Genomic DNA, 14,151 nt, shown 5'->3' on the forward strand with positions numbered 1-14,151 from the left:
ATTCTTGTTTGTTGCATATATTTATTTATCTTGGAGGCGTTAGTAGTAGTGATTGGATGATAACTGCTATTATTTCAACATTTCTGATGATTTGCACGAATTTACGATATTTGTGAAATTTTGATGTATGGTATTAAATAGTCAAAAAATAACTGAGAAAAGCATTTATACAAAGTTTTAAGTAACTTCAACTGAATTCAGAGTTAACGAAAATATTTATCTGATCGTTTATGCTATTTAATTGGTAAATAATAGAAGCCACAAATATATAAGCACTACATATCATATGAGCTGCATTGCCGAAAATTGTTGCTTAAATCATTTATCTAAGTGAATATTTATATCCTTAAGATTGGGAAATATTTCCTTATTAACTTACAGTTCTTCATTTGAAACAAATTATTTTAGCATCAGTACTGAGTTCAGCATACAGTCAACACTCTCTAATCCAGCGTACATGTTACTGGACCACTACCGGAGTATAGAGAGCCTGGATTACAGAGAACTTAACATCAGCACTAAGTATCAATTCAATATATAGTCCATTCTTTTTAATCCGGCGTACATGTTACTGGACCTCTACCGGAGTATAAAGAATGTATGAATTGCAGAGAACTTAACATCAGCTCTAAGTATCAATTTAGTATATTGTCCATCCTTTTTAATTCGGCATATATGCAACCGGACAACTATCGGAGTGTAGAGAATGTCTGGATTATAGAGAACTTAACATTAGCACTAAGTATCATATTAATTCAATTTATTATCGATTTTTTTTCTAAGTCTGGCGTGCATGGTATGGCACCACTATAAGAGTAAAGAGAGTGTCCGGATTATATAAGAATCATATAGGCTCATTGAATAATGCAATGATATATTTTTCTGCCTGTATGGAGCGAGCCAAGAATACGCTTAGGAGAAAAATACTGCATGAAAATGTTGAGTAGGAAAGTAAAAATCAGGTACTGAAAGGGGGGGGGGAATGTTTCGTTGTAATGGAAAAACTGGCTCATTAACAAGCAACGTGTTACAATAGGAATATTCATACAATTAGTAAGAGTGTCGGAATAGAAAAAGCCTAATTTACTTTGTTTGGTAAATTACAGCCATGAACATTATCAACATCTGTGCATTGCTACTAAATTAGATTTGAACATCAAATGAAAACGATTTTGATATTTTTTGGATGCCATTCCTTTTCTTAAAAATCCCAGAGAACCACTTAATTTCCTTAATGAACTTGAAGTTACTACCAAAAATATTATTTTTCTTTCAAAAATCATGGCTATAGAGTGCATATTTGTACAAAAACTTCACCTTAATGAATGTACTTAACTAAAATAATTAAAAGTCGGTTACCATCATAAAGTAAACAAATAAGTGTAAGTAGTTAATCATTTTAGTTAGATGAGACTTCTGGTATTTTTTTTACATAATTTTATTTAACAAGTTATTAATTTATTATGAAACATTGTAAACGATTATTTGTTTCAATGGGTTTCGAGATTTCCAATTTTTACACTTGTATAGTGGGTGTGTTGCGATTTTCTACTGAGCTGCCGGTTTTAAATATAATATTTTTAATCTACACAGACATTACAAAATTGACAAAAACACATAGACAAGTAAGTTGAAGTAAACAGTATGTTGGAGGGATTCCACCGTTTCCAACCGAAAGTATTCGGCGTTAGCGCAAGGGTTGCGCATAGAAAAAAAAGTCGATCTCAGGATGCAGGTCTCCCGTTCAACTGCTTGTCTGTAAACGCCACAAGGAGCTTCTGTAAAACGCCACAAGGGGGTGCTCTCTGCTCAGGGGAAAAAGAGGTGCTACAAACTTGATTTAGAATATGTTTAGAATTTTTTTACAATCACCCCATTTTAGATTTTTTTTTTTGAATCCTAAAAACATAATTTTTTAAATCTTTTTTTTTTTTTTTTTGTCCGATTGTCTGCGTTAATAAGTATATGCAAGTCACTGTGCATCAAAAAATATCCATCAATCTACTTTAATGATGTATGAATTTTCACTTAAAAATTACATGTTTGTATTAAATTAATGATAATATCTTTCAAAAGAAGCAATATCAAATTATTCGTATGCACAATTATTCGTATGAATGAGAGAACTCAAATGAATGAAATCTGAAACGCGAGTTCTGAATTAAAATTATTGCTGCGAATCAAATGATGCATCAAATCTTTGTTTCTATCTATTTATACGTGTGCGTGTGAGCGCGAAAACTGCAAACTGTAACCAATTGAAAAATTAATTTTGTGATTTTTCAAACCATAATTACAGAAGCACATTACATTTGGAATCACATCTCTCTAAGAGGACATGTTATATCAATATCGACACAAGAGGAATTTCTCTAATAGAGATGAAAATTAATTTAAAATAGGGTGAAGATATAGGATAATGTCGAGAAAAAAATGGATTCGCGATAAAATTATGTTATACATTTTCTTATAATATTTTCTTCTGAATATAAAGCTTTATTAATTTTATATTTACATCCTTTTTTTTTTGCTAAGAAATGATTCCTGTTTTCAAATATGCATACAAATAACCATTTTATTAATGGATTTTACAACAATAATTTAAACGAAAAAGGTATTTGTTGGATATGTTCTGTTGCGTCGATTGTTCGGAAGCCACTTACTTGTTTCAAACATTTTAACAAAAAAAATTAAATAAAGATGAAATAATATTGCTGTGCGACATTGTTTCGAATCTTTTCCGTGTTGGCCTGGTAACAGAGTTAGTACTAGTTTGGCATTCAAAACAGTTGGTTAAGCAAGTTTCCTATCACCAATTTTCAAGCACCATTTTTGTAAAGATGTCGACCGAAGATCTTTATGAGGACCTTGATCCGATTCGCGAGCCAAGAAAAGCATACTTAAGAACAACGGCCTTATTGGAAAAAAATTTCGGATACACAAACCCCAAAATTTTAGGCGAAGGCTCCTTCGGGTCTGTCATTCGATTCAATAACCCTAAAGATGAAGAAGGAGTGGCCATCAAATTACTTTATTTAAGTGGGGTAAATGAGGGAGAGAGAAAGCTATGGATAAGGCTCCGGCACGAGAATATTGTGCCATTACAGAGACTAACTATGTTCCCTACCCTCAATGTGGCATGCTTTGAAATGCAGGTGTGCCCTAATGACCTCTTGAGAGCAGTGCGCAGGAAAGCATTCCGCGAGAGCCCTGATTCTCTTGACCAACTGAAGAGATGGCTTTATCAAGTGCTATGTGGGCTAGACTTTCTTCATTATAAGAACCTGTGCCACCTAGACATTAAGTCGGATAATGTGCTCATATCGCGACGGTCATCCAGGGCAATGATCAGTGACTTTACCTTCCTGAGCAAGACCACGTCACCCATAGGAAGGTAAGAATTGTTCACTGCAAGTAAATTAAAATATTAAACAGTTTAAACTGATTTGAAGAATGGGTTGAGTTTTAAAATCAAAATTTTTTAATGAAAACTTTTATCTTGACATATACGTTCATTTTTAAACGAAACGTTTTTGAAATATTGATTGATTTTCCAAATTAAATTATTTTTTGTAATATTGCTCTTGTTAAAAAGTTTTATGTAAATACTGCAATATCATTACTAAGAGCTATGTATGATTTTTTTTCTTTTGTAGCGACGAAATTGGATTACCGATCATGTATCAGCCACCGGAAGCCTGCCAGATCCTTAAACCAGGCGAATCAATGAATGGTCGCGCTTTTGATCGCTGGACTTTTGGGATAATGGCCTTGGAGCTGCTCAGTAACTTTCATATGGCCCGATCTTTTAGCTGCCGCCATTTAGGAGCAGAGTTTCGCTACGCTTCAATGAGGGGAGTTTTACAAGTGAGAAAAATAATAATTTGTACATTAATTAAAATTTTGCATCGTTTTAAAAGTTTTTGACTGCATCTCTATTTTAAAAAAGAAAATCAGAAAACGGTTCAAGTGATTTCATCATTTTGCATGGCTACTACTTTCTTTTAACAATTTAATTCCTCTTCATTTTATTTAGAAATTTTCTTACTTTTCTTCGAGAGGTATAAGTATTTAAAACTAATATAACCATGGTGATAAAAATGTTATATGTTTTTACAAATGTAAATCATAAACCTCAACTACGACCCATCACTAAGGCACAGGACAAATTTGATTGACCAAACAGCCGCCACAGCAACATTGCGGGACTATAGTTGAATACTAAAGGACATTACCGGATTACCGGCCACTCTATAACCCTACCCACGGGAAGCCCGTCCCGTCATCTGTAGGTTTTAGGCGCCTCCACCTATTTCACTTCCCACCTGGATGGCAAGAACCAACTACCATATATATATATATATATATATATATATATATATATATATATATATATATATATATATATATGGTAGTTGGTTCTATATATATGGTATAGTATATACCATATATATATATGGTATTCCTATACATGGTATAGTATATATATATATATATATATATATATATATATTGTACGGTAATTAATTGATGTCACTGTAAAAGTAATAGTAATTTTTAATATTAAAATCTCGTAAAAATAATGCTTGTGTCCTGATTTGTTCAGATGGTATGGTGAAAAATTCCATATATACAGTGGCTCAAAAAATTGAGAGTACACCTTACGTTTACTTGATAAATACGACTTTCAATATAAATAACACATTACCGGGAAGTGCAAACTTGTTTTTATTTTTACACATAACAAATGGTTTAATTTAGAGTAAAAATAAAGAAAAATCAGCGAAAAATTTCTAAATTGAAAATTTTCAGAAGCATTTTAAAAAAACATACGCAGATTTTTGCCTCAAAAAATTGAGAATACACCAAAGAAATTTTTGCAATATCACGCATAGAAACAAAGTGTCACTATTAAATTGTATGTCTTTTGGCTCTTATAATGGTCTTTAAACGTCTTGGTACCAATTCGACCCATTTTTGGTGGTATCTGAAGATATTTTACCCCATTCTTCTTGCACCATTTGTTTTAAATGGCTTTTGTTTCTAATTTTGTATTTTTGAACCACTTTTTCGAGTATGGCCCACGAATATTCAATGGCATTGATGTCAGGGTACTGTGGTAGTGTGTGTAACTGTTGTTTACAATGAAAAAGACCATATTTTGACTTTACGTGCATTCTGTTTGGAGTCGTTGTCTTGCTGAAAAATGGAATTTTCCTCTAAACCCAAATTTTTACCACTTTCCTTTAGATTGTTGCTACCATATGGTTCATCCAACTTGTTGTAGAAACTTTTCAAATCATAGGCAAAAGTGTAAGTGCTGAAACTGTGCTAAATGTCATTAGACAAGCTGGATATAAAAGTAGTATTATTAGAGAGAAACCGTTCATCAGCTTTCAAATTCAGAAAAAGCATTTGAATTTTGCAAAAACTGATCAATTGAAGACCAATAACCTTTGGAAGAAATCTATATTTAGTAATGAAAGAAACCTCAACATTTTTGGCAGTGACAACCATCTTACTGTATGGAGAAAACCTAATACTGCTTTGTATCCAAAAAATTTACATCCTACAGTTAAACATGATAGTGACTCCGTGAGGATTTGAGGTTACGTGGCTTCATCCGGGGTAGGAAATTTAATTTTTATAGATGGCATTATAAATGATACGGTTTACTTTGATATACTTCGCAGCAATCTAAAGAAAAGTGCTACAAATTTGGGTTTAGATGGAAATTTCATTTTCCAGTAAGACAACGACCCCAAACAGAATACACGTAACTAGACACCAAACTTTGGTGTCTTTTTTATTGTAAATAGCAGTTACACCCACCACCACAGTACTCCGACATCAATGCCATTGAACATTCGTGGGCCATACTCGAAAAAGTGGTTCAAAAACACAAAATTAGAAACAAAACCCATTTAAAACAAGTGATGCAAGAAGAATGGGGTAAAATATCTTCAAATACCACCAAAAATGGGTCAAATCGGTACCATGACGTTTAGAGGCCATTTTAAGAGCCAAAAGACATGCAATTTAATAGTGACACTTTGTTTCTATGCGTGATATTGCAAAAATTTCATTGGTGTATTCTCAATTTTTTGAGGCAAAAATCTGCGTATGTTTATTTAAAAGGCTTCTGAAAATTTTCAATTTAGAAATTTTTCGTTGATTTTTCTTTATTTTTACTTTAAATTAAACCATTTGTTATGTGTAAAAATAAAATCATGTTTGCACTTCCCGGTAATGTGTTATTTATATTGAAAGTCGGAGTTATGAAGTAAAAGTAAGGTGTACTCTCAATTTTTTGAGCCACTGTATATATATATATATATATGGAATGTTTTTGAGCGTTATGCAATTACACACGCCTTGATGGATTGAACCAAAATTTAGCTCACATATTCCTTTATATCTAAATAGGTTAATTAAGTTATTTAATGGCTTCCATTCCCATTTTATGAAGGTGAAATGGGACTGAAAGATCTTTAGGGTTTTTCGCCATACCATCTGAACAAATCAGGACACAAGCATTATTTTTACGAGATTTTAATATTAAAAATTACTATTACTTTTACAGTGACATCAATTTAATTACCGTACAACTTTTCTTATTTTTAATCAATTTTTTTAAAGTTAATTTAAACATAACATTCATTAGTTCCATTTAGTTGTATTTTTATAAATTGTTGCATGAATATGTGTTTATCTTTGTCTTACTTACATATAGAACATATAGATACATCCAAGGAGGCAAATACAGCATCTATTTATTCTATTCGAGTATATTGTATACAGTAGCAATTATATACGGTTATAGGTTAGGAAGATGCAAACATTTGAAACATGAACATGAACTTATCTCGCTTTTAGTTAAATTAAATTTTTATATCAAGTAAAATAACATCAAATCAAGATAAACAAGAATTTAATTTCTTGATTTTTTTTCTACCCACCGCTATCGGGTTCAACAAATGAGTACATTTCTTTTCTGATATACGAAACAGCAAAGGGGAAAGGCTAAAAACTTAAGATTAGATACATAAATAATTTTAGAAATTTTAAACTTTTTTGTTTTAGGGGAGAAAGTTTCTTATCTTACCTGAAATTTGTTACAGGTCAATATAGAAATCTGAATATAAGATTGATTAAGGGTGCGAGAATGACGCATGAAAAATTTGTAAAATAAAATAAACAAGTTTCAGAAATATTAATAAAATAATTTTCTTACAAATAAAACTATTCTTTATTTGATTATTTTGGAATAATTTTGTAAAATTACCCCAAATTAAAATTAAAATTTTAAATTTCAAAGCACACAAGTTAATAACTTTTTTTTTATTTTTACTCTCTTGTATATGTAGTATAGGAAAGTATAGTAATTGGCAAAAAACTCCAATCTGAGATTTTGACGAATCTCCACGTTTTAGAATTCCCTGGGTTCAAAAAACACATTTTATGAAAATCGTCTGTCTGTCAGTGACAAAATAGCTCAAAAACTGTATGAGCTAGAAGGTTGAAATTTGATATACGGTCTTTACCTCAAATTTGCAGATTTCTTTGAGCTAAATCCTTTTAAAAGGAGTCTGTCTGTCAGTTTGTCTATACATACCATACATTAACACGATAACTACAAAATGAAGAGAGTTATATAGATAAAATTCTGTACATAGATTTAACGTCTATGTACACACCTGCCAAATTTGAGCCAAAACCAACAACGGATTGACTGACTGTCGGTCTGTACTTTCAGAAATATTTAAATGCGATAATTCAAAAACACAGTGACTTAAATATAATAAATTTGCTATGGGATTTCATGGCTGAAAGTGCAGTTTTGTATCAAATCTTTGTTTTAGTCGGTTGAGAATAGCGTCTCTAAAGTACAAATGCGATGTTCAGATATTATTAATCGCATGCCAGGGATTAATAGCCAAAAACCTCGATATGGATGACACCATAGATTCAGTCAGAGTGTTAAGTTCATCCGAAAGTCAATATTTAATAAGAAATGTGTGCCATTCAAGGCGTTATCTGGGATAACGTCATTATTAGAGAGTATGTCAGAAAGTTTTGTGAGACCACTTCCGCTAATTTTTTCGTTAATTTAAATCTGATTTTGTCATTTCAGGAACAGGCTTTCGGCGAAAAAATGCAAACTGCCCTCCCCGCAGTGGAAATAACCTCAGATGATGCACAATTGGCCCTTAACTTCATTCATTGTTTTCTCAAAGTCGAACCATCTGCCAGGATTACTGCGGAAGTTGGAATGAGCCATACATTTCTCGGCTATGGAGATTTCGTTAACGATGAAGTTGATGCGCTCTGGCAGCGGTCAAGTAAGTTTTTAAAAACACATTTTATGTGATGCGAAAGAATACTTTTGATATTTTTTGAATTATTTTAAACTCCCAATAACATTTAAATCTTGATATTTTACAAATCGTAATCGACTTAATGTTTGTTTACTACCAACATTCGACAACTTGTTGGAATACTTGACTATTTGTTGCAAAAAATTTCAACTCTTTTATAGTTAGTTATCTTGGTCTTAACACATTAGTAAAGCAATATTGAATTTTTAAACTCTGATGGACATTCAACTGGTATTATTTTAAAAGCTTTTCATCTCTAAAGCTCACTTTTATGATTCGCAATTTTCATGCTACTGAGTACTTGAACATCATTCTAAAAAAGATTATGATTAATTTGACATAATTTAATAAATTCTTTATTGGATCATCACATACAGTCAAAAATATAAAAATAGTAAATTTATATCCTATCAGTTATAAATAAAATATTAGATAATTAGATTTTTTATATACTCATTCATTAGTTCAAATGTTTTCTTAGATAAAGCACACTGCCTGTTCAAAATTTTCAGTTAAAAGAATCCATATCGGTGATAGGTAAATGAAATAATTATGTCGTCGATGTTGTCTGTTCTTGGTATTTTGAAAATATGTAGGTCTATCTCAAATACTAATAAAAGAGAATATGTTTCCATGTCTATTTGTGCTTTACAAAACAGACCATTAGAATTAGAACTGCCAAATTTTTTATATAGATATTGTTTAAGATAGAAATGTGTCCCTCCGAATTATTTTTTAATTAAAAATCAAAACTTTGCTGATTTTTGCAATAATTTTGAAAAATCTGCTGTTGGAAACTGATTTAAACTTTTTAAAATTCAAAAGATTATCTTCTTAATCATACCAATATAATTCGCAATCTTTTATTGAAACGTAGCAGTTTTTTATTTTTTTACATTATTTTTAACAATAGATATTACTGTTGCAATGAAATTTCAAATATTTAAATTATTTTATTAAAAATTTAATTGTGTGATTTTCTGCCATTCATTAAAACTAAGTAATAAAAATTCTGCTTATTATATGCACAGTTTAAATGAGGAATTAGAAGGTGAAATAACATTTCCTCGAAAGATAACAAGGAATTTGAGCAAAATTACTCATGCAGTTAGGATTTTATTGTCATTATAATCTCACGTGAGTCTAATCCAGTAGGAATGTTCGTGTTTACAATAAACACACCTATATTATTAAAATTCCACTATTTTATTGCCCAGCATAAGGTGACATTCAAAAGGAATTTATTGAGGAATCATGAGAATTAAGTTATACATAAATAACTTAATTCAAATTAAAAATAACCAACATTCCTGGCAAAACATCTAGTCGTCAAAAGCGGTCGTATAAACTACGTTCTCTATATATATAAAAAAAAAAACAACTTTTTTATTTGAGATGTCAGTAAATCTATATACTTATAATAAAGCTCAATGTGTGTGTGTGTGTGTGTGTGTGTGTGTGTGTGTGTGTGTGTGTGTGTGTGTGTGTGTGTGTGTGTGTGTGTGTGTTGGCGCTCTATAGGCCAGGTCATTTGACATACAGCTATCAAATTTGGTACGTGTATACCTTAGAGGTCGGGAATGTGCACCTGGGGTCCCTTTTTTTGAAATTTTAATTAGAATTTTAATTATTAATTAGAAACTAACTTTCCCGCCAAACAAATCTTCGATTTTCCCCACCGCCAACTTTTCCGCCAAAAAAAATCTTCGCTTTTCCCCACCGCCAACTTTTCCGCCAAAAAAAATCTTCGCTTTTCCCCACCGCCAAATGAGTAAGGCTTTAATTTGTTTGTTTTTCTCCCAACAGTAATGAGTCTAAGGTTAACATTTTTCGGCGGATTATTTCAAACGATTCTGTTTATTTTCTTAATGTTTTATGCATTTAAAATTAAACATTGTTAATTAATCCATGTTTCAGATTCATTCTGAAGTACTTTTGAATTAAAATAACACAGAATAAAGGAAATTAAAAATGTATAATCTGCATAGCGTTACCCCAACTGGCGTAGAAAAATCCACGCATTTGCGTTACCGTAAGTGGCGAAGAAAATTCATGCATGCGCATTCTGATTGTTGCCATGACAACCGTTATCAACGGATGATTTAAATTATTTTTAGGTTAGTTGCATGCTTTTGTAAGTAAATTGTATTTATGTTAGTTATATATTTTTTTTGTATATGCTTATAGTTTTAAGTACATCGTTTTTTAAGTAGTTTTTTTAAACCTGTTTTAGACCGATTATTTTAAACGATTCATTTTATTTTCTTAGTGTTTGATGCATTTAAAATGAAACATTGTTAATGAATCGATCTGTTCATGATGAATCTGAGAAAATTTTGTTGACAAATTCTTGAGATATTACATAAATTAAGAAAGATATTCTTTAGTGCCCATAAAGTTTAAACGCTCAGTGACTCTATTATCAGTAATCATATTATTAAAAAAAATGCTTTGTTTCAGTAAAAAATATTATTATATTAATTGCAGATTAGTCATTTACACTTTAATTTAAAGCATAAATTCTACGAGGGGTAACAGAAAATTAGAGAGATACATATCACGTTATGACTGAAAGCCTTTATAATATTATGAGTGAGTTATATGACTATCAAAATTTGAAGTTTTAAAATATTTTGCTGAAGAATCTATTGAAGTTGGAATTGCGTAAAATATTTAATGGTACGACCGGAGTTTAACCCCCTGCTTGGCAAAATTTTTAAAAATCGCCAACAACGGCCTTGCGAAATGTTCAAAAGCAAAGGAGCAGATGTTCAATCATAGTACATAATAAAGATTGCCAGCTTTGGCGCGTTATCGCAACTTGGCGAAGAAGGGGGTAAACTCCGGTTCAAGCTATTTAATTATTAAAATTTAAACGAACATTAAGATTGGCGAATCGGCTGGTCGCCAAAGGCGGCTAGTATAAAATAAAATTGCTTGATTACGAAAGACTGGCAAATAAAATTTTAAAGCGATTGCAGTATTGCAGCATAAGACTATTGTAAATTACAAATACAACAAGCTTCAATAAACTATCTCTGTTATTTTGCGCATATAATTAACGATGTCGTTAACTTCAACATCTCAAGAAAAGACTAAATTACATCATCTCAAAATAAATATTTCTTTGTGAATGCGCAAAAGTTTCTTATGCATTACTTAGTATCTACTCATTAAAGTCGGAGTAAATATTGATAAATTTGTAAGAATTGTTTCCACTAACTTGCTTTATTAAAATATTTCAATTTTTTAGATCCAACCACTGAAAACATTTACGGCCCGACGATATTACATCATCAAATAGAAGAATCCAGTTGTCGTAGGAGAGTAAGCAAATGGTTACGACGTCGCTGTGCCGCTCTGAGCAGGATGATCAGAAGGTGCGTTCCTTGTATCCGATAGAATAAACAGCCCATTTATGCATACAACCTTATCTCTGAACACCTAAAGCATATACAAAAAATCGTAATATTTGTCCTGGTTTAAACGAACTAAATATTTATTTGACTTAGAAAAATATTTTATATTTAGCTGGGAATAAGAATCCGTTCTTTGAAGTTATAAATTAAGAGGCGAAAAGTTTCCCATTCAAACTTCATTTCAACATTCTGATATTTGTAGCTTGGAAAAGCAAGGATGAATACATTTGATGTAAAAGTATTTCAAGCCTTATTTTACGCTCAAAATATCTCTCTATATAGTACATTTTCCAAGCATAATTCGCAATATAAAAAAAGATTATTAATTCGTTCATTATGCGGATATCAGTATTTAAAGACGTTTAAACCATGTTGAAAAACGAAAAGAAATAGGAATGAAAGAAGGACAGAAAGATCCGCTCCAATACAAATTTCACATCAACCGAATTTCTTTTCAGTTCAACCTGCCACATTGCTGAATTCTATGGACTGAATTTATAGTGTGAAGAGATGAATTCAAGAAAATAAGAATAACTTACCGTCCTCTCTCATCAGTATCATTCGAATTGCCATATTCTATGGACTGAATTTGGCAATGAACTGGATTGAATAAGAGCAATATACTTATTTATAAGAGCTCCTGAAGGTTTCTGCCGTTTACATTGTCCAGTTACATGGTTTGAAAAAGCCACTGGGACCAAGCAGGTTCTAGCCAATGGAAATTAACATCACAGGAATTCTTTTCATAGTTCAACCTTCCACATTGCTGAATTCTATGGACTGAATTTATAGTGTGAAGAGTTGAATCCAAGAAAATAAGAATAACTTACCGTCCTCTCTCATCTTTAACATTGGAATTGCCATATTCTATGGACTGATGTTGGCAATGATCTGGATTGGAAAAAAAAGCAATATATTTATTTCTCACAGCTCCTATACGTTTCTGCCGTTTACAGTGTCCAATTCTAAGGATTGAAAAGGTCACTGAGACGGAGAAGACTTTCTCCAAAACAACTTTAACATTACCTGAATTGCTTGTGTAGTTCAACCTGATGCATTGCTGAATTCTATGGACTGAATTTACAGTGTGTAGAGTTGAATTCAAGAAAATAATAATAACTTACCGTGCACTCACATCTTTAACATTGGAATTGCCATATTCTATGGACTGATGTTGGCAATGATCTGGATTGAAAAAAAAGCAATATATTAATTTCTCACAGCTCCTATACGTTTCTGCCGTTTACAGTGTCCAATTCTAAGGATTGAAAAGGTCACTGAGACGGAGAAGACTTTCTCCAAAACAACTTTAACATTACCTGAATTGCTTGTGTAGTTCAACCTGATGCATTGCTGAATTCTATGGACTGAATTTACAGTGTGTAGAGTTGAATTCAAGAAAATAATAATAACTTACCGTGCACTCACATCTTTAACATTGGAATTGCCATATTCTATGGACTGATGTTGGCAATGATCTGGATTGAAAAAAAAGCAATATATTAATTTCTCACAGCTCCTATACGTTTCTGCCGTTTACAGTGTCCAATTCTAAGGATTGAAAAGGTCACTGAGACGGAGAAGACTTTCTCCAAAACAACTTTAACATTACCTGAATTGCTTGTGTAGTTCAACCTGATGCATTGCTGAATTCTATGGACTGAATTTACAGTGTGTAGAGTTGAATTCAAGAAAATAATAATAACTTACCGTGCACTCACATCTTTAACATTGGAATTGCCATATTCTATGGACTGATGTTGGCAATGATCTGGATTGAAAAAAAAGCAATATATTAATTTCTCACAGCTCCTATACGTTTCTGCCGTTTACAGTGTCCAATTCTAAGGATTGAAAAGGTCACTGAGACGGAGAAGACTTTCTCCAAAACAACTTTAACATTACCTGAATTGCTTGTGTAGTTCAACCTGATGCATTGCTGAATTCTATGGACTGAATTTACAGTGTGTAGAGTTGAATTCAAGAAAATAATAATAACTTACCGTGCACTCACATCTTTAACATTGGAATTGCCATATTCTATGGACTGATGTTGGCAATGATCTGGATTGAAAAAAAAGCAATATATTAATTTCTCACAGCTCCTATACGTTTCTGCCGTTTACAGTGTCCAATTCTAAGGATTGAAAAGGTCACTGAGACGGAGAAGACTTTCTCCAAAACAACTTTAACATTACCTGAATTGCTTGTGTAGTTCAACCTGATGCATTGCTGAATTCTATGGACTGAATTTACAGTGTGTAGAGTTGAATTCAAGAAAATAATAATAACTTACCGTGCACTCACATCTTTAACATTGGAATTGCCATATTCTATGGACTGATGTTGGCAAT

At 31.9% G+C, this 14,151-nt stretch overlaps 1 protein-coding gene across 1 annotated transcript; it reads left to right on the top strand.

Annotated features, from left to right (window-relative positions):
- Positions 1-2,840: 2,840 nt before the first annotated feature.
- On the top strand, positions 2,841-11,780 carry LOC129968394 (uncharacterized). The gene is made up of 4 exons (XM_056082250.1): positions 2,841-3,394; positions 3,657-3,867; positions 8,135-8,342; positions 11,632-11,780. The coding sequence occupies exons 1-4, from the start codon at positions 2,841-2,843 to the stop codon at positions 11,778-11,780; spliced, it is 1,122 nt and encodes a 373-aa protein (XP_055938225.1).
- The last annotated feature ends 2,371 nt before the right edge of the window (positions 11,781-14,151 follow it).

The sequence above is a fragment of the Argiope bruennichi genome, chromosome 5, assembly GCF_947563725.1.
Source record: "Argiope bruennichi chromosome 5, qqArgBrue1.1, whole genome shotgun sequence".
Classification (NCBI taxonomy): domain Eukaryota; kingdom Metazoa; phylum Arthropoda; class Arachnida; order Araneae; family Araneidae; genus Argiope; species Argiope bruennichi.